Raw genomic sequence first — 27,749 nt, 5'->3', positions numbered from 1 at the left:
TTAAATTTGTCTGTGAAACTTATATGTCGTGCTCGCACGTAAGAAGTCATTCCATAATTAGGCCGTCAGATGGAAAAGCAAAATAAAAGATGAACTCTGGTGCCATCATGTGTCCCTCTGTCAGATGACAGCTTAAGCACAGGTTTAAAAAAAAGCATGTAAAGTAAAAACTGGAGACCAGATCTGTTACAGAAGTCCCCACTAATTAACACTCTTTTTTTGGGGGGCACAATTCAAAGGAATGAAAGCCCTTTTATTGTAAATAAATCACGTCGTGAAACTCTGTATTGTGTTTTATGAGTTTTATTGTGTGTATTTGGCTCTGTGTCCCCCCACAGGCTGTCCTTTCATGTACTCCATGTGGCCCTTTCCTCAGCAGTACAGTGCCTGCTCTACTTTGATCCTAAAATATTAGAGTTACAGATAAACAGTGAATTTGATTCATAACCATTTTTTTAACTTTGATTTGACGTGTTTTTCGATGCAGAGAATACACCTGTCTGGTATAACTGACTGCACATTTTAACTGTAATATTGGTATTGAAAAGAATATTAACATTTAAATGAGACTTTGTGTCTGTTACAGTTGCTGTTGGTTTCAATCTGGCAGAGTGGCACAGAAACACTCTTTACAAAATCTTCCAAGTAGGACAGCGCTGATATTAAATCATTCAAACCTAAAATGCTGCTTTGAATTTACAACTGTTTTTTGACATTCATGACTGTTATATTGGTCGGATTCAAAGACAGAAGAGGTTGTGAACTTGAAACAAACTTGAAGCTAGTTTACACAAGTATTCTTAAACACAACATTTTTCTAATCATGCTTTTTATTAGGTATTAGCATCCCTTTATATCTTCATGTGTAAAGATTATATATCTTAATATGTATATTATGCATCAATTTTTTTTATCGTGAATGGAAGGTGTGAGGATGGAGAGTGGAGAATTAAAGGAGGGATTGAGAAACCAGGCTGAGGATTGGCCTCACCATTAAAACACAATAACTGCAGATGAAAGGAATGTCATGCCTTAACGGGATTTCACAGCAGAATACCCTCTTCCTCATAAGACACTGCTTGGATTATGACGCTGATATGAAATTCTCTTTTAAAAGATTTGTAGTATCAAAACTTTCTCCATGAACCTTAAGCAAATTCTCAATTTGGTGTAAAAGAAAAAAGACCTGTTAATACAAAATAGGCAGCCCTATAGCCTGTAGAAATACACAATGAATATTATAACATACAAAGCTAATAATGTGTAAACAGCACACAGTGTAACTGAAGCTTATACATTTCTAGATTTATGACAATCTGTTCCAGCAGTAACATTGTTTATATATATGCAGTGAGTTTATGTTACATGAAATATAGTATATATCCAATATTAATATGATGAAATGCATATAGATTATTGCAATATAAAGGAAGTTATGAGCCGGAAACAGATACTGCTCACCTTCAAAGTAAAAGTTTTCTGTAGGCTGCAGTAGTCAAGTTAAAGAGAGCTGAACTAAATTAAAGTAAATAAATGGCCTAAATAATGAACATAATTCATAACTTCTTTTACACATGTTGGAGATTAAACTATAAGGAGGCAGGGAGGGGCAGAGGAAGCCGAACCAGCCCCAGGGATTTCAAAGTAAACACTAGAGAGCCTGAGTTGCCTGCAGTCATACAGTAAATCAAACGACTAAACTGAAATAAGCTCTCCAAACTTTTTTAACACTGTGGTGTTTACTTTGATTTCCTTGAGGCTGGTTCTGTATGTAGTATAGTAGTATATAAGTATATAGTCTATATTAAAATGATGAAATACAATAGCTATTTCAAAATATATAGCACCATGTCTCTGGGAGTAAAAACACATCAATATTTCACAAAACTTGAAGTAATTTAATAAAAGCAGAATTTCACAAAACACACCAACATTTCAAAAAATATTTAAGGAAACATGCCGTTTTACAAAACACAACAATATAGAATGACACATTTACACAAGGACGACATTTCACAAAACACAATGTTGGGAGTTCACCATGTGGGGGAAAACAAAGAGAGAGGCCAAAATGTTAAAACTAAATCAGGCATTAAAATGTGCAACAATATAGATAAATATATATATAACAGTTTTATATTTGCACTCTTTGTATTTCAACTGCTGCTCAGTAATTTCCCCTTGGATTGAAAGTTTCATCTATCTTATCATACTGACCTGTGAGAGGCAGTAATTTGCCGCAGCGTATCCAGTCTGCCAGAAATCCAAAATATGTTCTTCTGTGTGTCTCAGACTTACAGACATTCCATCAGGGACAAAAAATCATTGCCGACCACGAACGGTTTTTTTTCGAGTCTCACCAAACGTCCTTGTGTGTTCTATTTAGCTCATTTGTGAAATGTCGTTCTGTTTTGACTCTCAGTGCCACTGTACCGTTGCATTTGTAATGCAACTTCATGCAGAGAAGCTTTGCAAAGTTACAACAAACAAAGTCATTGGAAATCAATAAAAAATATATTTTAAATAAACATTCACATCAACTAAATTGTCCATGTACTTGTTTTAGAGACAGTGATTGAGATATGATGTAAATTAACATTATTTTGTAAGAGTTATGTGTGTGTAGTGGTGCAACAGGGCCTCTGTGGTTCAGGTGTTCACAGCAGCGAGCAGTGAGGAGAACAGAGAGTCTGGTCTTTGCTTCAGCACATCTGGATCGTCTAACTCGGCCACCTGTTGGACAAATCACATACTGTAAGTCTAGGTTTAGAAGCACAGAAAACTTTACTTTTGTGTATTCCTCTGTTACCTCGCCGTTGTCCATGACCAGTATACGATCTGCGTGCAACACAGTGTTGATACGATGGGCGATGGTGAGCATGGTGCAGTCCTTGAAGGCTTCTTTGATGGTGTTCTGGATCAAGGCGTCTGTCTCTGCATCTATGGATGCTGTTGCCTCATCCAAAAGAATGATCTGTTGGACAACAGGAGGGACAGTTAGTCTAGATGAAGAGATTGACTGGAAAATACTGGCCAAAGATACTGGTTGTGGTGGGTTAATTGATGCAAATGTGAATAATATAAATTTCACAAGAGGTTTCTTAGTTTGATTGGTGTTACAACACAAAGTGTCATGGTAGCAGATGCAGGGAGCAGGGGAAGACTGAAACGCTGTCACAGATGAAGTGGCAGCAGGAACAATTTAATGATTTCATTGAAATGGCTGTCAGTGTCCAAATAAAGCAGATGGTCCGGCAGGCAGTTACACAAACTAAACTTCCTGCAACAAGGAAGGAATGAAAGAGGAAAAGACAACCGACAGTGAGAAGATTAAACTTGAGTCTTATTTTTTGATTTGTTTACTTTTTCACCATCTGATTAAACTATTTGTTAATTGTAGGTCTGAACAACATAAGCAACACAAACAACTTTCTTGATTTTTTTAGGATGATCTGTCTTTTTATGAGGGTTTATTATGGATACAATTAAAGTCAGAGAGAGCAGGAGAGACTGTCTATCTGGCAGCAAGAAACACTTTTTACATCTTTGTCGTCATTTCATCCAGTCACGCCAATAATTACAGAGTGTCCGGTTTGATAAGTTACATATTTTACCAAAAATATCTTTTGCCTAATAAATATTTTCCAGTGGTTAAGAGACACCATAATCCTATTCTGGGCTATTTTATAATGATTTTACGCTCAGAATATCAATAAATACAGATGCAAATAATTAATAAATAATATAAACGCAATCTGCCAGTAGATATCGATCCTGCACTTATAAGCAGGACACAGAAAACAGTATAAATACAGAATGCTGTCTTCTAGGTAACAGGTTACAGGGAGGAATCACTGCTGCTCTAGCAGTGATGGTATTTGTGTGTCTTAATTATAATTAGTACAGTGAACATGTGCAGACACAAACGCCATCAGAAGTCACTACAGATGTTAAAGCCTTCTGAAAGATGTTCCAGCTTTATGTAGCTGATCCAGCTGTGATCGGCGGCCGCCGTCATCAGAAACAGACAACGTTTCACATGACGCTTCAGAGGAAAGGACGTCTCATTTCTCTTAAAACATATTTTCACGTTTTCATCTCCCCTTGCATGGTTTCCAAGGAAAAGAGTCAACACTGGGTTTTACTTCAAAGGCATCATCATTTTCACCAGGTTTGGAAATGTCTGCCTTTTACAACCACAGACTCACAGCTTCAGAAAATTAATTTACAATCAACATTTTTGCTTTGAACTACATCTCATGTTTCTCCCTTTCTTCGTGAGATAAAATGTGTGACAGAGATTTGTATTGTTTCAAAGAGTTGTGTTTTTGGCAAAAGTACAATTCACCTCTGTTTGATATTCTCTGTCATGCATTAAGTCTTAAATTGTCCTTTTAAGTTAAATTCTTTGTTTAGTTTGGCCTTCGTAGCCAATTCAAAACAGTACTGTGAGGGGAAGACGGGGCTGCCGAAACTTAGAAATTGCAGAAGAGGTGAAACATAATTTCAGCAGGAAACAATCAAAATTAATATACATTTAAAAATGTTTCCCTTTATATCTTCATGTGTAAAGATTATATATCTTTATCTGTATATTGCGCAACCCATTCATTTTATCGTGAGGGGAAGGTGTGAGGATGGAGAGTGGAGAACTAAAGGAGGGATTTGAAAAGCAGGCAGAGGACTGGCCTCACCATTAGAACCCAATAACCGCAGATGAAAGGAATGTCATGCCTTAACAGCATTTCATAGAAAAGGAAAAATCCTCTTCTTCATAAGACACTGATTGGATTTTGACACCCATTTGTGGGAAATTCTCTTTTAAAAGATATGTTGTAGCAAACTTTCTCTATGACCTGATCCTTTAGCAAATTCACTGACTTCGTCAAACTATAGAGAATTAGCAACAGGCACTTGTTCAATCCGCATTTCCTACTGGCTTCACTAAAGAGGATAGTGGGTATTGGGTCAGTTTGGGTAAGTAAAAATAACAGTAATGCAAAATAAACAGACTTGTAGCCTGTAGAAATAAGCAATGAGTATCATTGAATACGCAGCTAATAATGTGTCTGAACACTTTTTAAATACAAATTCCAGAGAGGAAGAAGAACAATGTGTCACTGGTTGCAAAAAACAGCACTGTGAATGAAGCTTACACATTTTCATGATTTATTAACACCCTGTGCCAGCAGCGAAATTGTCTATATACAACGGAAAAACCGTACATATCCTATTTTCTTATGAAATGCGATGGATGTTTCAAAATATATTGCAGGTGTGCCTCACAGTCAAAACAACATTTAGCGAAACACAAAACTATTTCACAAACATGATGACACAGAACATTTGAGAAAGAAGTAGTTGTACTACTGACAAGGAATCATTGGCCACAAGGAACCTACATTTATCTGTTTTAGTCTTGCAAAGTAAGTGCTGTTGTGTTTTGTCCCTCAGGGCCCCTGTGCAATTGCATATGTAGTGCATATTCACCTAGCAGATTAAAACTTCACGCAGAAGTTTTGCAAAGTGGCAGCAAACAAAGTCATAGAAAATCAATAAATAATATGTTTTAAATATACATTAAAATCTGCTTCTACAAAAATCCTATGAAAAAACATTGTCAATGCATTTGTTTCAGCAGACAGTGGAGATAAATACATCACTATTTACACACTTTGTAGGGTGAAAAACATAAATCCTAACATAAGTCTTTTTCTCCATAAATGTTGGACCCCATCTCTGCTGCTCAGTCACAATGATAAAACCACACTGGTCCAGATTACAATATGACAGGAATGATTGAGATATGATTGTGTAAATGAATAGTGTGTGTTAAATTTATAATTGTGTAGTGGTGCAATAGGGCCTCTGTGGTTCAGGAGTTCACAGTGTTAGCAGAAGCGAGCAGTGAGGAGAACAGAGAGTCTGGTCTTTGCTTCAGCACATCTGGATCGTCTAACTCGGCCACCTGTTGGACAAATCACATACTGTAAGTCTAGGTTTAGAAGCACAGAAAACTTTACTTTTGTGTATTCCTCTGTTACCTCGCCGTTGTCCATGACCAGTATACGATCTGCGTGCAACACAGTGTTGATACGATGGGCGATGGTGAGCATGGTGCAGTCCTTGAAGGCTTCTTTGATGGTGTTCTGGATCAAGGCGTCTGTCTCTGCATCTATGGATGCTGTTGCCTCATCCAAAAGAATGATCTGTTGGACAACAGGAGGGACAGTTAGTCTAGATGAAGAGATTGACTGGAAAATACTGGCCAAAGATACTGGTTGTGGTGGGTTAATTGATGCAAATGTGAATAATATCAATCTCACAAGCAGTTAGTTTGATTGGCACAACAACACATGTTGTCATGGTAGCAGATGCAGGGAGCAGGGGAAGACTGAAACGCAGTCACAGATGAAGTGGCAGCAGGAACAATTTAATGATTTCATTGAAATGGCTGTCAGTGTCCAAATAAAGCAGATGGTCCGGCAGGCAGGTACACAAACTAAACTTCCTGCAACAAGGAAGGAATGAAAGAGGAAAAGACAACCGACAGTGAGAAGATTAAACTTGAGTCTTATTTTTGATTTGTTTACTTTTTCACCATCTGATTAAACTATTTGTTAATTGTAGGTCTGAACAACATAAGCAAAACAAACAACTGTCTTCATTTTTTAAGGATGTTTGTCTTTTTAGGAGGATTTATTATGGATACAATTAAAGTCAGAGAGAGCAGGAGAGACTGTCTGACCTCAGGAAACTGAACTCTTTCAGTGTCCAAAAACCCATCCTACAAACTTACATCGAGAGTATCCTGTGTTTCTCCTTCATTTACTGGTTCCCATCCCTCACTGTCAAAAACAGAAACCGTCTCCAAACCATAGTGAACATTTGTTCCAAAATCACTGGAGTGCCACTTTAAAGCCTAGCCTCATTCTATGAGCAGCAGGTCAAGGCAAAGGCCCATGACATCATGGGGGATAGTACCCATGTCCTACACCCTCGGTTCCAGATGCTTCCTCTTAGGCGCCGCCTATGCCTCCCCAGGTGCTCTACCAACCGGCATAGAGCATTGTTTATACCAGAAGCTATCCGCCTGGTGAACAAGGAACTGAAGGTCAACTCTGTGCTCTATTTGGACCTTGGCACATGAAATGTGATAGTGCCTATCTGCTATGTAGACTACTTATTAATTTACATATTTTTTTATTATTTATTATGACTTTTAGTAGTATATTTAAAAACAGGTGAAAAAAAGAGGGAAAACCACAAAGACCGGAAGTCAAATGAACCCAGGACACATGAAGCAAGGATTACAAAATAAAACAGGAAGTCAAAACTTAAGTCCAGAGAAACCATGACAGATAGATACATGGCATTAGTAATCCAGTGGCTGTTCAGCACCAGTAAACTGTGAAGTGTTTAAATAACAAGAAATCAGAGGAAGCAGGTAAATGCACAGACCTTGGAATTGCGAAGTAGTGCTCTAGCCATACACATGAGTTGTCTTTCTCCTACAGAGAAGTTCTCTCCATTCTCCAGCACCGGTGCCTGTAGTTTTCCCTCCAATCTGGTTATCTGAGGAAACAAAACGATACTCAAAGCACTACTTTCACTACTGCTGCTTCCACATTTAAGAGTAATCTGTCCTGACTATGATCGAACAATAATATAAAAAAACCAAAGTTTGAAAAATAGAAAAACTACCAAGTTTAAAATAGAAATGCTGTGATATTGATATTATCACAGTTTGGTATTGCTACTTTTACTTTAGTTGATCATTTAAATACTTCCTCCCCCAATGCTACAATCCGTGATATATTTGAAAATAAGGGTTCAAAAACAACAATAAACTAAGACTTCATATTGTCCAGCAAACATACTGAGTCCTTCATGTAGGTCTTCTCCAGCGCCGCCCAGATCTCCTCATCACCGAAGTTATCGAAAGGGTCTAAGTTGTACCTGAAGGAAAGTACATGAACGTTCACAGTTGGCAAGCCAGTGACTAACTCACCACAGTTAGAACAGTGTTTAGCCGTTTGTGAACATAAAGCTCTATGGAGTTAGGGGTTAGCTAAGGTTACCTGACTGTGCCAATAAAAAGCACCGGATCCTGGGGGATGATCGACAATTTGCTGCGCAGATCCTGGAGACCAATGGCCATGATGTCCACGCCATCTATCAGGATGGTTCCTGCTGCTGGCTCAACCAGCCTGAACAGAGCCACGCCTAGAGAGGACTTCCCTTCAGAAACAAAGCACAACAGTAACCATTATGATTTACAGAGGCAGGGTTCCCTTCAGCACCTTAGAGCCATGTCTTCACAAGATAACACTCTGATCCAAGTAAGCTCTTTTATTTACTCAATTAAATCCAAAGATGCAGTTGTAACAGAGGGCTATCAACATAAGCATTTTGTGAGACACATTATGCTCAATATAGACTATAGGTTTCCTGATTTACTTCACTGCATGTATGTTTTTTACTATATAATATGACATATTGAAACACTTACAATTGTGTGTGTATTCAGGACTGTTTCAGTATCTTATAATTAGTTATAGTTTTGTCGATCATCCGATAATTTTAAGATGTCCGAGTCATCTTGACATTTTGTTTTATATTTACACTAAAATCTACCTGTATGAATAACAAAGTTATGAGTAAAAACTAATGGAGTCAGGGTCTTACCAGAGCCTGTCCTTCCCACAATGCCCAGCTTCTCTCCGGCTCTGATGATAAAGTTGAGTCCGTTCAGGACAATTGGTGTATTCTCTCTGTACCTCATCTTATAGTCCTTGAAGGTGATGGTTCCGCTCTTCGGCCAGTCCTCTGGGACTTGGACATCCTTTATGTGCCTGGGGGCCTCAGACTTACAACCCTGAACACAATAAACAACAACTTTTGATGGAGGGGATAAGGGTGCGTCAGATGATAATTAACTGCACAGCAGGGGAGCAAGTATCTTTTAAAAGGGTTCTTCTTGATTAGTTTAATGGACAGATGGATGGAGTAGTCAGGCATCCTGTGTATATGTGTGTCTTTTATTTTTCTGAGGCAGAGAAGCTTAGAGTCTGACCGTGATGTATTCCTGCAGCCGCTCCACTGAGTTGAATCTTGCCTCCACCTCCGTCGCCTGCCTCACTGTATATTGAAGCAATCCTGTCAGCTGGACAACACAACAACAGTCTTTATAAACATTTGTTGCAGCTCCTTTCACTGTATCTTTACAAAAAATAAACCATAAGTTAATTAATTTATTATTTCGAAGTTACCTGTATGGTGTAGGACAAGGCCAAGCCTTTCAAAGACGAACTAATGACGTCATTACCGCTGAGCACTACAAAGAGAGCAACCAACAAGGTCATGGCCGAAGCCATGGAGTCCAGGCAGAAGGAGAGCCAGCGTGTCCCAGAATGAAACATTAAATAGTGGTTGGAGTTGATGTCATTCAGTAACTTGAACCTACAACATGATAAAAGACATGCCAGTGTTTGTGAACAAACATACTGTACCACTTCACCCCAACGGTCAGTAACAGCATTTAGGATTCAGACCAGGATCAGAGACACTGACTAAAACATAATATGCTACTTTTGGACTGCATCGAATGCTTATTGCTTATTTGCTTATCTCAAGAGCCATTAAACTGATCTAAGTGATTAATTCACAATGTTGTTTTTTTTGGTTTTTTTTATAGAATTAATGACATTTTGTTCACTTAAGTGAGAGCAAATATTGACCTCTTAGAGTAATTTATAATCAGATTATAATGCATTATAGCAGTTATTATAATGCGTTGTAAAAAGATTATAATGAATTACAACTATGGGAATCATAATACACTATGATGTAAAAAAAGATGTGTCAAGAAAAAACAACACTGCCATACGTGTAGCCATGCAGTTGAGTGGCATTTGAGAGTCACGTCTAGGAACTCTGATATCTTACAGTTGTATGTGTCTGTCTCTTATGTTGTAGGCATGGATGGTGCTCAGGCCCTGCAGGGTGGAGGTGGTAAGAGAGATGCAGGGAGAACGACTGATGTTCTCCATCCTCTTCATCTGACGGATACTCCTCTGGAAGATACTGCAGATGAATCAAAACTGACATTCAGTATACCTTTTTTACTCCACCTGCTTTTAAGAAGTGCAACAATTTAAATGAAAACCTTAAACTACATGAACGTGTAATCAGCAGGTACCAGATTGTGATTGCTACGATCCTATTTTCAAACTGTAAACATAGAAATAAATGTTATAATGTTTAAACAGGTATCAACTCACAAGAGAATGAGGATGAACAAAGCTCCCATGATAACCACAGCTACCAGCATCGGGGGGAAGACTGCAGAGATGGTGATAATGGTGAAGAGGACCAGCAGAGTAAACTGCAAGAAAGGGTCCATATGCAGGGGAAGGACAGTGTCCACCTCCTCCTGATCTTTGGAGAAGCGGTTGAGAATGCGGCCAGCTGGCGTCGTGTCGAAGAAACTCATGGGACTGGAGAAAATCTGAGAAAGGAAAACAAAAAAATAAATAATCAGAAACACAATATTACATGGAGTAGGTGAGTTGAGGGGGATGAGATAAAGAATTTCCCCTAACTGCATCCATATGAACCCTTCCAAGGTCAGTGCTGTTGCCAATTGGCCCAGCTGTTACCTGGAGCATCCCGGAGAAGGTCAGGCAAGCCCGAGTGAACATATAGGTGCTGGAGGGCTGCACCCCCAACCGGTTGTTTGTTTCGGTTTCTCTCTGCTCCCAGGTGATCTATTGGGCTCACACCTCAATCATCTACTGCCATCTTGGGGTTCGGAGGACCGTGTTTGTCATCAAACAAAGCTTCTGGAAGCCAGCCAGAGGGAGGGTGACTGTCATGTCTTGTCCTGATCCTTAGGTTATGTTTTCCTTTATTTTGGCATTTCAATATTTCCTGCTTTATTACTCACCTCTCCTCTTGTTTCAGATGCTTCACTTCCTCCCCTTGTGTGTTTTTACACCTTGGCGATTGTCTACCCTTGCCTAATCATCCACCCCTCCCCAGTTTATTTAGTCTGTTTGTTTCCCTGTCTCTGTTCCTGTTCATCTTTGTCCCTCGTGTCAAGCATTCCAGCTATTTTCCTTCTGTTAGTGTTCCCGGTTTTTCCTGATCTCTGCCTATATTGTTTGCCTGATTACCTGACGGATCTCCTGTGTACAGAAACTGTTTCTGATAAGTACAGACTGTTTTTCTGCACCTTTTCCTGCTCTCTGGGTCGTGCATTTTAGTCCTGTCTTTCCCGGAGGTACCATAAGTTGTGACAGTAAACTATATAGAAAAATCTTAACAGATTTTTTAAAATGATATATTCTGTAGCGAGGTTGGAAAGACCTGAAGTGACTAACAACCCGAGACATTCATTTTCCCCCCTCTCTGATATTTCATCTCTACAGAGAAGGTCAATGCTGACACTCCACAGGCTGAGAGGAAGATCTCAAGTCAGCCCGGGAAATACGAACCAATGAATAACCTTCTTCCTCACCTCCCCCTCTCTTTTCTAGCTGATAACGTGACATTTGGAAAAGCAAACCTGAAGGGATGCACTCAAGCATGCCATTCGTTTGTATGTGTAAACAACAGCCAGGAACTAAACCAAAAAGCTAACAGAGGTCAAAGCAATAAATTCCTTTGCTCAAGAGAACAGGAACCACACTACCTATCTCTGCAATTATTCCTTGTATCCCTGTATAACACTGCATAAGTCTGTGAAACATTCAATAACCCCAAGCAAAGAATTTCCCATTTGATTTCAGCATAATGCGTCTTTCTCGCGTAGTTGTGGAGTGGAAAACAGAGTTAAATTCATTTTCATATATTTCAGATCGGACTCATCATGTGACCATATTGCCTATCCAGTGGTCAATTGGAAATAATGCATATCGGACATGCATGACCTCTGTTAATCCTGTATACCAAATGTATGTAACTGAAATTCCATCTCTGTATCCGTACAAGTGTGTAAGGTCTGTTAAACTCATAGTGAAGAAAAGTATGTGGGTTATTTGTTTAAAATGTTAGATTAGTCAATTTACTAAACAAGACCGACGACACTAGGGACAAAGGAATCCCAAATCTTGACAAAAACAGAGCCATAAAATCAAGCCACACCCTGGGACCCGACACCTATCTTGAACAGATAAAACCAGGAGACTTGCTTTGTTCACCCTCTTATTCCTCTTGTCCTCTTGTCCTCTTGTCCTTTTCGTTTTTGTCCGTGTTAGGCGTCTTGTTAAGTGTTATTTTATTTTATTTTAGAACAGCAGTTTTGCCATTATTTTCCTCCTCAAACTCCTTGGAGCATCTTAGAATCATTCTTTTAAACGAGCCTTATTTTTAGTGAACATCTGTTGATCTCGTGAGACATCAACTTTAATTATTATCGTTTAGGCCAAAACGAGATTAGTTGGAGAATATCAACAAGTAGCCTCAGTTATCGAACTATTCAGAGCTATATCCCTCTCCACACACCGGACCGGATCCAACGCCCGTCTTGAAGCAAGACACAAAGAATTCAGAGACTTTTGCCTGCTGACTGAGGGAGAACCCCAGAGCCAGCTGAGAGCCAGCGGACAGCTACAGGTCCACTTCACCCTCTTCACCTCTGACGGACCAGAGAGTCCGACGGCAGAGCTGAAACCACCAGGACCGCTGAAGCAACTGCAGGGACCCGCAAAAGGCATCTGGACCCCTTGGCACAAAGTAGGAACATTCAACCATACTATGATCCAGAGTTGGTGTAGGAGATATAGAAGCTCTGAATAATAATATAGATTGACCAGATAGAGCAGAGATAGGAGAAAGAGGAGACCTCAACTTTTCTTCACTATTTGGTATAATATTGCCTGATTATTTGAAACCCATTCATTCATGTTTTGTATTGTTCTTTAATTATTAATCTTGTCATCCATTCATTTAATTCCCTTTTTAATAAATTCCCCATATATCGCCAAGCCATTGTCTGTCATATTGATTCAAAAGGTTGGAGCTATAAGGTCACTGAAATCAGGACTTACGCCTGTGATATTGAGACTGGATAATTTGTCACCACATTATTGATCATATTTTAATTTTTATTTCTTCTATTCAGAAGTGGTGCCCCGCAATTTTTATCGTAAGCAATATTTTATTTTATAGTCATAAACAACGCTACAATTCAATTAAGTAAACATGGTTATGTTTGATATTATAGAGATGACTAGGGGTCAGCCATTCAACAGTACCTTCTTGAACATGGTATCGTGGAGTTTGGTGGCCGCATTCAAGGTCACCCAAGTGTAGGAGAAGCATTTGATGAGGGCAAGTGTCACCATGACGACCAACATCACGGCATAAATAATTTGGTAAAATTGCAGGTCTGGGTTTTTTGAGATGTCGCCTGGGTTTGAAGCAGTGATATTGGATGACTTGGGGGAGGGAAACAGAAAATATAAACTGTTAGTGGAGACCAAGTCCAGAGAGATAACTTATAAACACAACATATTATATATGATATGTGACAGTGAAGTTATGTGAGGAAAAATTATTTGCAGAACCTCACACTTTCAAAAAAACATGCCAGTTGGAGAATGATAAAATGTGTATTGTCTCGATCTGTGGGAAGTCAGACATTTCCTTAAAACACATTCACATGCAACCAGGGCTGTATGTATGTGTGCTTGTGTGGGTGTGTGAGAGTGAGCGAGAGAGAGAGAGAGAGAGAGAGAGAGAGAGAGAGAGAGAGAGAGAGAGAGAGATAGAGAGATATGACTCTCACCCCGTCACCCGCCCCCAGCCAGAAGCTGAGCCACCAGTTGCTGAAGGCTGTGGATCCAATCATCAGGATGATGTTCAGGACGGTTAGGAAGCTTACTATGTAGCCTGCAGCAGCACAAACACATCAACCATCATCAATATACAATCATTGCAATGCATATATATGTGTGTGTGTGTGTGTGTGTGTGTGTGTGTGTGTGTGTGTGTGTGTGTGTGTGTGTGTGTGTGTGTGTGTGTGTGTGTGTGTGTGTGTGTGTGTGTGTGTGTGTGTGTGCTGTAGGCATTCAGACCTCCAGCTGCCTTGCAGTATTGCTGGTAGACTCTCCAGGAGACGGCACCTTCTGTGGTGGACTCCTGAATGACCAGCTGATCAGCAACAGGTGCTTAAGAAGAAGAAAAGAGAAAACCATTGTAGAAAGAGGAGAGATGTGATAATTGTTGAAATGCAGGAATAATGGCGCACATATTCTCTCCTGTAAGGCATTCATAGTGTTGCACTAGTTTATTGCAAACACAAAAGGTTCAAGGAAAATGTGAAAAAATAAGGAAGAGCTCTTGAGAGAGAAGTTGTTGGACCATCAATCCAGCACTTCTGGCCACTTAACGCATGCACCCTTTTAATTTTAGGTTTTCACATTCAAATAGAACAAAATGAGTCTGACATCCTTGCAGAGATTGAATATATAAGATCTGAACTTCCCCAATATCAGAGTTATGATTTAATACATTTCATAGACTCACATATTTGGTCAGCTGTCGTTCCATCATCCTTTTCGTCCGACATGTCAAATGCTGAAAGGAAGCAAAGATGTGGAAGGGAGATATCAATAAAATGACAGAATAAATTCCTATCATTCCTATGCTGTAGACCATAATAAAGACACAGACATGCCCAAATAAAACAATACCATCAGCATTTGACAATCAGGATTCTAGATTTGTTGCCCTGGTTCTATTGTTTGACAAAGCTTTTACAGAGTTCATTGTCCTTTCTTTTATCATCCTAGGTCCCTTTGTTACCTCAACCGAAAGCTGGCGCTACCTTTTACCTCCTCCTGGTTATTTATTGACACGAAAGGCCCTTTGGTCCACAGAGAATTGTGCCAAAAGTGAAGAAGCCTATTATACAATATCCCTGTGACTGGTTCTGCTCTCTGAATTGCCTCAGGCATCAATTTATAAATTTATAAATTATTAAATAGAGTTAGTTCGGGAACAAGGACTACGCCCCAAACACGTCTCATTTCATCCACACAAAGTACTTAAGCATGACTAACCCATTAACTTCCCTCCCCCAAACCCACCTTTCTTTCTATATTTCTTTCTACCTTTTCTATCTCTCTCTCTCTACCTCTATCTTTCTCTCTATCTTGATTACGGGGGACTCTGCATAACCAGAGCTTCAGAAGACACAGCCCCCACTCAAGAGTCTCCACTCCCCCGGTTACCTCCATCCATCATTCCAGAACCCTCTTTAACCTACACCCTTTCTCCCTGACCCTACATCCCTTCAGCCACAACCCTCATCCCTTCATCCCCTACCCTACATCCCTACATCCCTTCAACCCACGACCCTCATCCCTTCATCCCACAAACTTGATCCCTTCCTCCCTCAACCACCTTTCGCTCCCAAAGTCCTTCCCTCTCACTCTAACAAGCAATAAACCATTTGAATCACAAATCATTAATAGCGTGGTCTTTGTTAGTGAACTGATGAATTGAGACATAATGAATTAGCCCATATAATCCATTTTCTTTACACAAAATAACATGTTTTCCTGGTTTCCATACCTGGGTTCACTAACCCTATGTGGGTGCTTTCTATTGGCTCAGTGTTTCTCAGCTGGTCAGTGTCTTGGGGAGACACTTCCTCCTCCTCATTCGGAGTCTGAATGAATAAGCAAAAACCAAGAGATACTGCTGAGTCTGGACAAGTTGACAGAAACTCACTGTCACGCAAAGTAGATAATGAATCGTTAAATATTGGCTTAGTAGAAGACATGTTTCTGGCTCCTATAAACCTTTGACACATTTAGTTTACAGCTTACGTGTATCAGTTTATTGTTTTTGAGCTAGAAAGAATAAAGAATCGGTGAATGGTTTTGCAGCTTGTAAAACATAAAGGAAAGACACATAAAAGAGGAGCTACAGTACGTCTGAGCTTTGTTCTGCAGGTTTGTTTTTTTACCTCGGACTGCTCCATCTGGTAGTTGCTGATGAGCTGAGCGTAGCGTGCATTGGCTTTCATCAGGGCCTGGTGGTTTCCAGCCTCCTGCACCTCGCCATCATCCAAAAGCATAATGTCATCACAGAACTCCAAATACTGACAGACACAAACGAGGACAACCATGTCAACAAAACCATCTCAGCACTGCACGCGTTTACATTTATAACATTTGGCAAATGCTCTTATCTTGTGGTTTACGATGTGGCTCACAACTCATGATAAAGACAATACTAATGGCAGCAATCAGACACCACTTACTGGTGTGATTTCTTACTTCGGGTTTTACAACAATAGGATCAGCCTTGTTATCCTTTTTTGTTGTTTCACTTAAAAAGTATGCTAATTTGATTGAGAAATCTAAAAAAAGAAGCTATTTAGGATTCACTATCTGCTAAAAAAATGTGTGTACCTGGAGCTGGTGAGTAATCAGTATGATGGATTTTCCCTGGAGCTCCTTCTTAATGCATTCTTCAAAGATGTGTTTCCCCACATGGGCATCGACGGCAGACAGTGGATCATCAAGGAGGAAGATGTCCTTATTGGAGTAGACAGCTCTGGCCAGGCTGATCCTCTGCTTCTGTCCCCCTGAAAGATTCAGCCCTCGCTCTCCGATCTGTCAACAAAACAGCAGAAAGCTGATTAGATCACTGACAACATTATATGGTAGATCACAAAACCTACTTTTCACTGTTACTAATTTACAACAATGAAGAAGAAATAAAACTTCTCACAGCTTCGGATAAACTCAGAAACATCAATCAGACCTGGAACTGATCCAAAATTGTGTCACATATATGGATATGCCAAACTAATTTTTTGGGATATTCAATGCTGTACAAAACTATTCTTCAAAAATAATAGAGTACTGCAGAGAGCTCCTACCTCAGTTTGATCACCATATGGGAGTATATCCAGGTCAGCTCTGAGGCTGCAGACATCCACAACTCTGTTGTATCTGTGGAATAAGACAATGAGTTATCTGAAAGTCAAAGGACAGCCACGTATAGTGTATTCAACAAAGCCATTTTGAAGACAAGATTTAAATATTTAATTCGGTTTACTGGAAAAACGTCCATCTAATTTTTGTTTTTATTTACGCTTTTACATTTATGGGATAGACATACAAAAGGGAAACAGACAATCTAACAAACAAACAACAACGACTAAAAGTGCCGAGCAGCACAATGACACTTTATACAACAACACATACCATAGAAGGGGGGGAAACAATACAGTGCCTCAAATGTATTATTCATATAATCATACACAGTGAGTATTAGTCTGTATTAACAGATAAGCAGTGCTGAAACGGATTCCCAAATTTGATCCTTCTTCTTTGTATTTAGTATTGCCGATCATGTCAGCTATTCGTTCCATACAAATACAATAAAAAATGTAATAGTAACTGTGTTTCTATTGGGAAACATTCACTAAAAGAAAACACCGTCAGGTCTAGCACATGTTGACTTTCACTGCAGTATGTACTTCATACAAGATAATGATTACAGCACAACTATGGGCCTAATTGCAGTCGTAAATGCCAGCTGAAGGACGTGACACAGCAAAATACTTGGCACACTGCATGGAGGGGTTTCCTAATGATAATCCTGTCAGATAACAGAGGTGATCTCTGATCCTGTTTGGCTACCTTGTCAGATGCAAACTGACAGTGATAAGAAGAACTTTCTTCTTGTTAAACATTTGTTACGTCAGATAACCTCAGTCAACCCTGGACAGGGTGAACCCTGCCTTCGCCCATTGACAGCTGAGATCGGCTCCAGCACCCCTGCAACCCTTAACTGGATAAGCAGGTTACGGAAGATGGATGGATAACCTCAGAAGGAAAAACTTATTCAATCCTCGTTTTAATAGTCTGTGTCACTGCAATAATGAAGAACAGTGGTAAAATATTAACATCGCAAACGGTATCCACTTGGTTAACAATACCTCCTTTTGTTTCCCTAATCAAATGTCTGTCATTACTTATAATGTATGTGGATTAATGATTATATACTTGGACTGGTCAAAAGGTTCCCCCATCAGAATGTTTTCTTGAACAGTCCCATGAAATATCCACGCCTGCTGGGAAACATAGGCAAATGCCCCTTCAGCTGTGAGGGAGCCCTGCAGAAGGTGCATCTAAAATGTAAAAATGAGCAGACAACCATGAGAAAAGCTGTACGTTACATGGCATCAGTTAGATCTGGTTTAACACAATGCACATAACAGTGTAACAGAGAGGTGGACAATAACATAGTGAAAATCAACAGCAGTAAAACATTTCAAACATTACGTCAGAAACTTGCAGGGAGTAAGAGAATAAAGAACAAAAAAGACAAAAGCGGGAGCCAACCTGTTCCAAAATGCTGGAAATCAGTGACGTCTTTCCACTTCCCACGTTCCCACAGACACCAAGCAGGTTACCCTTCAGGAGATAACATTGACAGTGTAGGTTAACCTTTAACCCAATCTAGATCACCTAATTTATTCTCACCAGGGGTAAAGCACACCTTAGGCAGTGTGAAGGAGATGTTTCTCAGGGTTGGCAAGGTTTCAGTCTCCTCCTTTTTGTGTCTTGTCTCCCCATTGGCTGAGATAGGTGGGGTGTCTGGCTGGTTGGATGGTTTGGTCCAGGAAAGTGTAGCATTTTTCATCACTATGGCTGCATCACTGTCTTTTCTCTGAATCAGGTAGGGCTCTGGATTCTGGATCAGCAATATTTTCTGAAATAGCCGAACATTGCATTTATATGCTACTTTTTATGTTAATAAAAATGTGATTTTAAGTCTGAATTAGTTACACACAGCACCAAACACAATGAAAGCTGGCAATGCAGTTGTAGTGAAGTATATATAAATAGCTCCAATAACATAAAAATGGAAAAACAATGATGTAAGGATACAAATTTTCATATCTTAGAGAAAGACAGTTAATAGTCGCTTCTAAAGGCAGGTGTAAAATCAAGAAGACGAAAGTCTTGAAAGTGTTAAAGACAAGTTTGCACTGCAGGTTGGCATACATGTTAAAACTCTATACAAGCTCTTAATTATGTTTGAAATGAATAAAGATAAAATAAAACAATTTCATGTTAGTCTTCAGGGGGAGCCTTGGGGGAGTCTTTATGCCTGAATGACATCACAGCAAGATGACATTATGAAAAATCTGAGTAATAATGAATACCGTTGCCAGCTGAGCAGGACACAAAGAGAGGAGTTTACCCTCAGTCGTTTTAATGAAACAGAAGCCTCAGCCAGGACCTTCGCCGACAGGGGCATAAGAGCCAAGCAGAACCTCAAGGAGTTGAAAATGGCGATGGTGGTGAAGGCCTGTTCATAACAAAAAATGACGATCACTTGATACAACACAGCCATTTTTTTTCAGTACACCTCTATCAACCATAGGGCATGATGGCAAGGGTTGTTGTACTGTATGTTCTGCACTGCTGCAGTACTCACTTCAGATGTGTTGAGTTTCAAGCTCAACGACGTATGTACAATGAAAGTTAGAACGGTGGCAAGGGTGGGGATGATGCTGGTGATGCTGGTATTGATGTTCTGGACGTAACTGACCTTCAGTAGTTCTTTCTTCTCATTTTTCCGGAATACTATAAGACAGACAGCATCACATGTTTGGGGAACATTTTCATTTTTTTCAAACTTTATTTCTCCCGATGAATGAGCTGACAGCAAAAGAGCATGGACTGGTGGTGGCAAGTGCACATGGGAGATCAACCCTAGATTCCTTTTATGGATCCATATAGTCAGCTCGTTCAATAAGAGGAAGCTGGAGAGTATGTGGCAGACTCAACTTCAGCCTCTGGTGCCTCTGGCAGCATGGCTATGTGATTTTTCATAAAAACATAATGAAAAAAAAACATCCTGTTTGCTGTAAAAGCTGCATACATTTTTTCCTTGAACTTTGCTGTTTTGCTACATGGAAAGTAAAGCATGCAATTTCAAGATTGGGTTTGTGTTTATACAAAAGGGACTGTCTTAATGATGAACATGATATTTGATATTCAAGAAAGATTAAAAACATTTTGGACTGGAAGACCTAGTCTGTCTAACTTCATACCTGCAATCTTCTTTTCAAAGGAATCTTCCCAGGCGTACATCTTGATTAACTTGATACTGTTGAGAATCTCATTCATTGTACGAACACGGCTGTCTGTTATCAATACGGTTTTCCATCTGAATGCGTTAATGAGATTGGCCAAGCCAAACTGAAAGCAGAAAAAAGGAAAATTATTGATATGGTATCAATTGAAAACAAACCGCAAAAAAGCTAATTCAGATACGTCAGTGTAGTCAACGTTGATGGCTGAATTAGTTAGAATGAATTAGTTAGAAAGCTTTAAATATTCGCTAACTACTAGACAATTCAAATGCATTTTTGTGTTTAATCTTTGCTTATTGCAGTACGTCTTTTTAGCTCTGATTATGATGTGGCTCGAGTAAATCCGAAATCAATTCGTTTTACACTGCTCATGTAATCTAATTAATAACAGTTTTTCTAACATACAGACCTGTACTGGGATAAAGATGATGTAGGTGCAGACTCCAGTTAGTGCTGTGTAGCCCAGAATGTAGCAGGCATAGACAATACACACAATAAAAAGCACTGGGGTGGACAGCACGAAGCTTCCAAACAATGCTGCCTCGAATAATTTGTGGCCATCGTTGGTCAGAACACCAATCAACTGGATGGAGAGAAGGAGAGAGAGAAAGACTGCAATCTACATTTGCCGAGATTGCTTTGCCAAGGCAAATAATAGTGAGAGCAGGTGAATTCCACAGGATGTCTATGACAAAGAAGTTTGGCCTTATAAAACAAGGTTATGCAGGAAACAAGAATCAATATAGCAACAAAGGCCCATTCCAGTTTCTAAAGGACTAGGTTTTTGGCTTCACAAAGTTGAGCAAAGTCAGTTCAGCTGGTTTAACCTTGTTGAAAGAAGAAGTTCCCACCAGTCATATTTTTTGTACATTTGACCTTGTTTTCAACAGCTTAATCCAAAATATCCAGCAAGTTTGGTGATCTTTGGACAAATGTATTGATTGATTTATGGCAAAATTTGTCCCATGCATGTTAAGAGCTAGTAGTGCCCCCTATTGAGGGATTTCAAAATAGTTACATACGTGGTTCAACATTGTCATGAAACATTTCATTTAAAGCGTTCGAGATGATTGGCCAAACAATTGTTGAGTTAGGTCTATTAATGTGCTGAGGCCTGCCCCCTTGAAGTTTATTCTGCAATAAATTACAAACATACTAAGATATCAACAAAGTTTTGATAATTTTGTTTAGCTTGGTCCGATAATGATCAACAGAATATTTGGTAGCAATCAGACGGAAAGTTATAGATATAACTACGATTCTATGAATCATGGATGACCTCCAGAGGCAGTGCTTAACACAGACTATCCTCCATCTCGCGCACATGCAGGTTGAGTCTTGATACCATCTATTAGATCAGTCCTACAGAATCTTCTCGTGAGTTCACCAAACTCCGAGTGACCAAGAACTCCAGGATTCATACAACTGTAGTTACATCTGTAACTTTCGTGCAATTGCATCCTTACTGACCGCCAGAGGCAGAGCTTAACACATGCACGTGCTGGCTTCAACAAAGGATTTGCGGGCCCACACCGGGCACAGCAGCCTAGACTTCTCCTCTCCTAACCGGGGATTAAATTGCGCAAGCTGGATAGGCTGATTGACATATGAGCATGCCAGCACATTTTGGGATAAACGTGGTATTAGGCCACAAAGTGAAGTCTGAGCCATCTGAGTTCCACCTTAGACATGGTTCACTCACTGACAGGGCATGTAGCTCGCCCCCACCCACTTTGCCAAAGTGATGGCAAGGAGAAAAGCATTTTAGCCAACAGCCACCTCAGCTCTGCCTGTGCCAAGGGTTTGAAGCGAGACAAGCGTAGGGTGTCCTTTACCAGGGGCAGGTCCCATGCAGGAGCCTTCGGGGCACTCGGGGGATGCAACCGCAGTGCCCCTTTCAGAAAGAGGGACACCAGCCTGTGGCTCCCAACTATGTTATTGTCGACCCTAGCATGCCGCCATGAAATAGCTGCCATGTACACCCTCAGGGTCGAGGGAGACCGGCCCCTATCTAAGAGGGACTGCAGAAATTCAAGTATGGCAGGTACAGGGCACTGTACTCGGTCCTTGTTCTGAACTGCACACCACTCAAAAAACAACCTGCACCTATTCTCGTACCGCAGACGGGTAGATGGCACTCTGGCATTCAGAATAGTCCTTCTGACTGTTTTTATGCAGCCACTCAGTGGGTCGGGCACTCCAGCGTCCAGACTCCAGCGTTGAAGGAATCTGGAAGCCAAATCCTAAACCCTAGCTGAGACAGGAGGTCTCTCCTGTTGGATAGGCGCCAGGGCATCCTGCGACAGAGTCTGTAGAGCAGGGAGAACCAAGTCCTGGCTGGCCATAAGGGGGCCACCGGCAGAAGGCCCGGTTTAAGCACTCTGAGAAGCGTTGATAAGATCAGAGGAAACGTTGGGAAGGCATAAAGAAGACCCTCTGGTCACGTGTGAGCCAAGGCATCCTGACCCAGAGGACTGGTTTTCTCTTTCAAGGATAACCAGAGGGAGCAGTGGGTCGATATCTCTGAGGCAAAGAGATCCACGTCTGCCCTGCCGAAAAGACTGCTGATTGCTGTGAATCAACGCTGGATGAAGCTGCCACTCCCCCGGTGGAGGCTTGTGACGGGGAGAGGAAATCCGGGACCTAGTTCCGTTCCCTTGGTAGATACATTGCCCGTAGGCTGATAAGGCAAGAGGCCACCCTAGTCAGAAGAGCACCGGATCCCTGTAGCAACTTTTCAGATTTGGTGGCCCCCTGGTGGCTTATGTGAAACCCGGTCGACTGTTTGAGCGCTAGGTGCATGGCCCGTAGCTCTAGAACATTGACATTCACAATGCAGTCCTGAGCAGACCACTGGCCCAGAGCAGTCCTGTTCTGCCATGCTGCATCCCACCCTGAGAGGCAGGCATCTGTTGGCGGAATGGAACAGAGCCCATCGGGACACCCTTTGAAAGGTATGCCCTTTCCCTCCACGGGGATAGAGCGAGAAGCACTGCTGCGATACCCCTATTGTCCTGTGCCTGTGCCACTTGCAGTCCAAGTGAAGGCTGTTCAGCCATCTCTGCCGGGGGCGCAGTGACAGCAAGCCAAAGGGAACTATTGCTGAGGCATGGAGGATGTCGCGGGAACACTCTTTTACTGACACGGTATGATGTCAATCTAGCAAACACCGAGCAGACACAATCTCGTCAGCACGCCACTCAATTAGCTTGAGTGAGAGCACTCTGCCATACGTGGAAAACAAAAACAAAAGGTAACTCTAATGTTAGAGAAAACAATGTTAATCAATCTCATAGATTGATGTTCACAAATGAAGATGTTCCATATCACACTGATGATGATCGAAGATAGTAGCGTCTGCCGGTCCAGGGCTCAATGGTCCGAACGGCGAACACACCATTCCCTCCTAAGAGGGATAGCTTGACAGAGCCTTTGGAGGGCGAGAGATCCGCAGATCCGATCGGTGGTCACAAGGCTACAAGCGACGAGCTCAAGAAATCATAATCGTAGACAATCTTAACTTACGCTAATGCTGAAGATAAGAAGATGAAAAAGGACTGATCTCAGGGATGACACTGGAACTTATACCCGGTTGGGGCTATCCGAGGGTCACGCGTGACTTTGTTAATATAAAGACTCATCCTGTGCATGCGCGAGACATAAGATATTCAGTGTTAAGCACTGCCTCTGGCGGAGAGTAAGTATGAACTAGAACTACAGTTAAGGAGGAGATGCAAAAAATGTGTTTTTCAAAAATTCCAAATGGCGAAATATATAGTGGGAGAACTTATATGGTCTGAGTAGTTATTTGTAGAGCACACTGAGGTGGACATGGGTGTCAAATTTCAAATCAATCCGACTTGTTGGCAAAGGGCATGGCCTTTCCGAAATGGTGTTTTTGGGCTTTGCAACCTACAGCGCCACCCTGAAGCCGATTGAAGTTAGATTTCTTGCAAGCACATGCACATCATGTTATTGAGCTAAGTTTCTATTTCTTGCTTCTTTCCAGCTCACGGGAAATCCCTTTGGAGCTAAAACCCTAAAAGTTAAAATATATTTTCTTTACACTACTTTCTACAATTCACCCAGAGTAAGATCTGTCAAATGATTGGCCAAGCGGTTCTGGTGTATGAGATTGCTTTCCTTGAGAAATGCAGGGACCCTACCTCTCCCATTGAAATGCCGCTGTGCAGACGCAGAGAGATCACTTTCTGAAACGCCACTGAAGAGAAGGCTCCCTTCAGTCTGACTGCAGTGCGCAGGTTTAACGCCCACAACAAGGAAATCAGGAAGGCTTTGGAGAACTCTGAGGCAAACAATGCGACGGATAGACCAACACCGTAGGTTACTGTGGACTTCGTTGGGTCCTCAGCATAGTTCAGGATCTCATAGACCAGAACAGCCTGAGAGGACAGAAAGGTTTGTAACACACAAAAGACCATTAAATATTAAACAACCAATAATTTTATCAGTCACAAAACTTTTGTGATGTCACCCATAAAGCCATAAGTTACAATTCTTGGTCATTTTTCTGCATAATGGGAACTTTTACTCTTCATACTTTAAGTACATTTTGCTGATTATACTTGCGTATTTTAACTAAGTAAAGTTTCGAATGCAGTTCTTTTAATTGTAGTGCAGTACTTTACAGTGTTATACTTGTACTTTTACTTAAGAAATAGATCTGAATACTTTTTCAACCCACATTTACAGTGAATGTGATATTGAAACAAACTTCTCCTGGATCTGGTCCAAGCACTAGGACTGTTGCTTTTCAAATTAAAATCAAATTACCGGGCCCAGAAATGCTGCAACCATGACAAGGACGCCAACAATGACGGACAGAATCAGCCTGGTTCTTTGAAAGCGGAGGAATACTCGGACCACAGAGGCCTTCTCCAGGCCCACCTTTGCTACTTCTTCCCCCCAGAGTCTGTGGAGCCTGTGGACAACGCACAAAATCAGCCAAATTAAATTAGTAAAACAGTAACTGACACACACAAACACACATTTTATAAATCACTTCCAAGGATTTTCATGAGTCCTTTTCCAGATAAGAATTTCAGCAGCTAGGTTTGTCATGTGTCGTGTCGATAAATATCTATAAATATCTATAAATAAATCTTTAAATCTATAAATCTACTGTACTGTATTTAATTGCATCAAATGACAGAACTGTGGGTGCGCCCATGAATCAGCAAGAGTGTCAGACCTTTCTCCGCTGGTGTCGGCTACATCCAAAGGAGACAGGTTGACAGAGCTCATGTCCAGCTTATTCCTGAACAAGGCCCACATCATGGGAGTCATCCAAGCAAAGGTTGAAAAGGACAGCAAACCTGCTTTGTCCAAAGGGTGGGACCTAGACATGGAAACATCACCCGATGAAATGGAGGACGTACAGTATCTGTCTGTAAAATGTATTTATAAAATGAAAAATAAGTGCATCAAAACAAGACAAATTATGTTATCTATGACACTGACTGAGATGAGGACCAGCGGAAGGGTTTGAGGGTCTGAAGGCTCTGGCTGTATTTTCCAAACAGGGTAGGGCAGGGTTTTATTATGTTGTCATAGTCATGTTCTGGACTGGAGGCCACAGATCCAGTTCTCTGGCGGAAATCATCTTCCTTCTTAAGAGCCGTAAACACAAAAAGACAGAGTAAAAGTATCAATAAGAAAGACAGAGTGGGACAAAGTAAGAAACAGAGATTGTAGGTGGAGGGAGAGAGAGAGAGAGAGAGAGAGAGAGAGAGAGAGTGCGCTTTTTGTAAATATTCCAGCTAAAGAGTTTCAAAAAGTGGATCAAACAAATTTTCATCAAAAACACAGGATGCAGGAGAAACAATGGAAGAGGAAAAGGTCTCAGGCAGTAAAAGCCACATGTGAAGAGGCCAGGGGTTTCTGGTGGAAGCTGTTGTTTGAACTTACAAAAGAGACTCGCCGTCTGCAGTCCCCCGCCAAAGAATCGTCTTTCTTCATTTTGTCCTGTACCGAGGGAAGCAAGCATGCAGCGTCACTATTTTACTCGCCAACAAGAGATTTTAAGTATAAACACTTTTGGCAGCATCAACATGGAGGTTGTAACTATTTCTGATTCTGCTATGTATGTAGACAGCATTTTCGAGCGTTTTGTTCTCCGTCTACATAACAAACCCTTGATACAAAACAGTCATATGTTAAGATGACTTTTTACAACCTCAAGCATGAAAAAACATTAGAACATATATAGTAGTCCTCTGAGACATCTGACTGGACACAATCAAGCTTTTGCAGCAGGCGATTCCGAAACTTTGGTGCATGTAAATAAGAAAACGGATTCAGATAAGCTAAATTTGGATTAATCTCAAAAACATCAGGTGCTATCTTAATTAAAGTTACATGACCAAAACCTAAATTAATATATTTAAAATAAATACAAAGACGACAACAAACTGAACCAGCAAAACTGATAAAAATTGATTTAAACTGAGCTGAGTGAAACTGTAAAGTAGCAAAATGAAACAATACCTCTGTGTGGAGGACAAACAACCCTCACTGCAGCTGGTTGATACTGAATCTAAAGCTCACACTGGAGCAACTTCTGTTTTACACAAGTCACTTTTATAGAGATCAAAGGTTGGCCTGTACAGAGGTAAATGTCCCTCCTCACTCCCCGGGGGGGGTAAAACAGCCATGACAAGTCAATCAGTTTTTGACTTGATGACAAAGACCGAGTATGATGCTGAATATGAACTTGCTTTCTAACTTCTACTCTGAACTTTTTAAAGGTATATTATATGAAAGGTATATGATAGTTACCAGAGAAAAACGTCCTTCTACTGTGGAGGAGTCAGTCACTGACTGAGAGCAGGCATCTCATAACTGGGTTTTGAGATAGAGTCATAAAGAGACATTTTATTTTACTGTCCGGAGAAAGACATGACCATGATGAGCAAAACCAGCAAAAAGCAAATACTCACCTAGTATAGGCAAAATAGTTCAGGTTGAGGAGTTGATATAACTATTTCATATTTGAAACTGTTATTTATCAATGTGTTCAAGGAAATAGATGAATGCAGAATGTTGAACTCCTCCCACATATCAAGCACACCTTGCGCTGGCTGAACCCCTCTGCCACCAGGAGTTTTAATGGGTCACAGCCATGACTAAGCGTGTACTGTAATTTGTGTAAAAGGGCACTCGACCAATGTTACATGTCAAAGTTGTTATCCTATCAGGAAGCTCCATTCAGATGAAAACTCTGTGAGAGACCTGCCCCAGGTTGCAGCCGTATTAATCACAAAAGAAAACCTTATACAACATGATATACCAAAATGTACAATAAAGCTGGCCTTTCAAGAAAAACAACCAGCTGCCACATTTCAATGTTAATTTAATTCTTTAAGATGCCCTTTAATTCATCAATGGATACAAATGTTTCTAATTTTTGATCTTTTTGCATTTGTCAAGTTTAAGACAATGACTTGCATGACTTTGCCTGGGCACTAGAAAATATTAATGGTGCAGATGATACACTCTACACTCGAAATATTCCAGAACCAACCAAAAAGTAAGCTCTATTGGTAAAAAGGGACTCCCAGTCCAGTTGTGAATGTGAAGCTGTAACATTGGCTGG

General features: G+C 40.6%; 2 protein-coding genes across 3 annotated transcripts; both read right to left on the bottom strand.

The window, feature by feature from the left end:
- Positions 1-2,649: 2,649 nt before the first annotated feature.
- On the bottom strand, positions 2,650-4,018 carry LOC129106232 (iron-sulfur clusters transporter ABCB7, mitochondrial-like). The gene is made up of 3 exons (XM_054617596.1): positions 3,946-4,018; positions 2,810-3,171; positions 2,650-2,733 (listed from the first exon to the last, which is right to left on the bottom strand). Exons 1-3 carry the CDS (start codon positions 4,016-4,018, stop codon positions 2,650-2,652), a joined length of 519 nt encoding a protein of 172 aa, XP_054473571.1.
- Positions 4,019-5,184: 1,166 nt separating this feature from the next.
- Positions 5,185-26,697, bottom strand: abcc12 (ATP-binding cassette, sub-family C (CFTR/MRP), member 12). 2 transcript variants are annotated; one of them, XM_054608328.1, is made up of 31 exons: positions 26,642-26,697; positions 26,063-26,119; positions 25,616-25,764; positions 25,347-25,493; positions 24,929-25,076; positions 24,301-24,537; positions 20,544-20,717; positions 20,093-20,240; positions 19,474-19,622; positions 19,237-19,344; positions 18,529-18,741; positions 18,372-18,443; positions 18,033-18,157; positions 16,901-16,973; positions 16,428-16,631; positions 15,980-16,114; positions 15,583-15,679; positions 14,533-14,583; positions 14,082-14,174; positions 13,793-13,896; positions 13,260-13,442; positions 10,284-10,510; positions 9,949-10,086; positions 9,273-9,462; positions 9,077-9,166; positions 8,689-8,878; positions 8,082-8,241; positions 7,881-7,959; positions 7,462-7,575; positions 6,045-6,209; positions 5,185-5,968 (listed from the first exon to the last, which is right to left on the bottom strand). In XM_054608328.1, the coding sequence occupies exons 2-31, from the start codon at positions 26,111-26,113 to the stop codon at positions 5,876-5,878; spliced, it is 4,107 nt and encodes a 1,368-aa protein (XP_054464303.1). In that variant the 5' UTR covers positions 26,114-26,119; positions 26,642-26,697; the 3' UTR covers positions 5,185-5,875. The 2 variants fall into 2 exon arrangements, with proteins under 2 accessions (XP_054464303.1, XP_054464309.1); XM_054608334.1 differs by having other exon boundaries at positions 25,616-25,761.
- Between the last annotated feature and the right edge of the window lie 1,052 nt (positions 26,698-27,749).

This window comes from Anoplopoma fimbria, chromosome 2 (assembly GCF_027596085.1).
Source record: "Anoplopoma fimbria isolate UVic2021 breed Golden Eagle Sablefish chromosome 2, Afim_UVic_2022, whole genome shotgun sequence".
Taxonomy (NCBI): Eukaryota; Metazoa; Chordata; class Actinopteri; order Perciformes; family Anoplopomatidae; genus Anoplopoma; species Anoplopoma fimbria.
This window is presented reverse-complemented; position numbering and strand designations above follow the sequence as displayed.

What these genes read in the sequence shown, in the direction of transcription:
- LOC129106232 (XM_054617596.1), bottom strand. Translation starts at nt 4,018, where the DNA reads ATGACGGCGGCCGCCGATCACAGCTGGATCAGCTACATAAAGCTGGAA. An exon ending in TTCAGAAGGCTTTAACATCT is followed by an intron (nt 3,172 to 3,945) that starts GTAGTGACTTCT and finishes CATCTGTGACAG; the next exon opens with CGTTTCAGTCTTCCCCTGCT. An exon ending in TGGTCATGGACAACGGCGAG is followed by an intron (nt 2,734 to 2,809) that starts GTAACAGAGGAA and finishes TTTGTCCAACAG; the next exon opens with GTGGCCGAGTTAGACGATCC.
- abcc12 (XM_054608328.1), bottom strand. Translation starts at nt 26,113, where the DNA reads ATGAAGAAAGACGATTCTTTGGCGGGGGACTGCAGACGGCGAGTCTCT. An exon ending in CTTTGAAAAGAAGATTGCAG is followed by an intron (nt 19,623 to 20,092) that starts GTATGAAGTTAG and finishes TCTGTCTTATAG; the next exon opens with TATTCCGGAAAAATGAGAAG. An exon ending in ACGATACCATGTTCAAGAAG is followed by an intron (nt 10,511 to 13,259) that starts GTACTGTTGAAT and finishes TTCCTTTCTCAG; the next exon opens with ATTTTCTCCAGTCCCATGAG.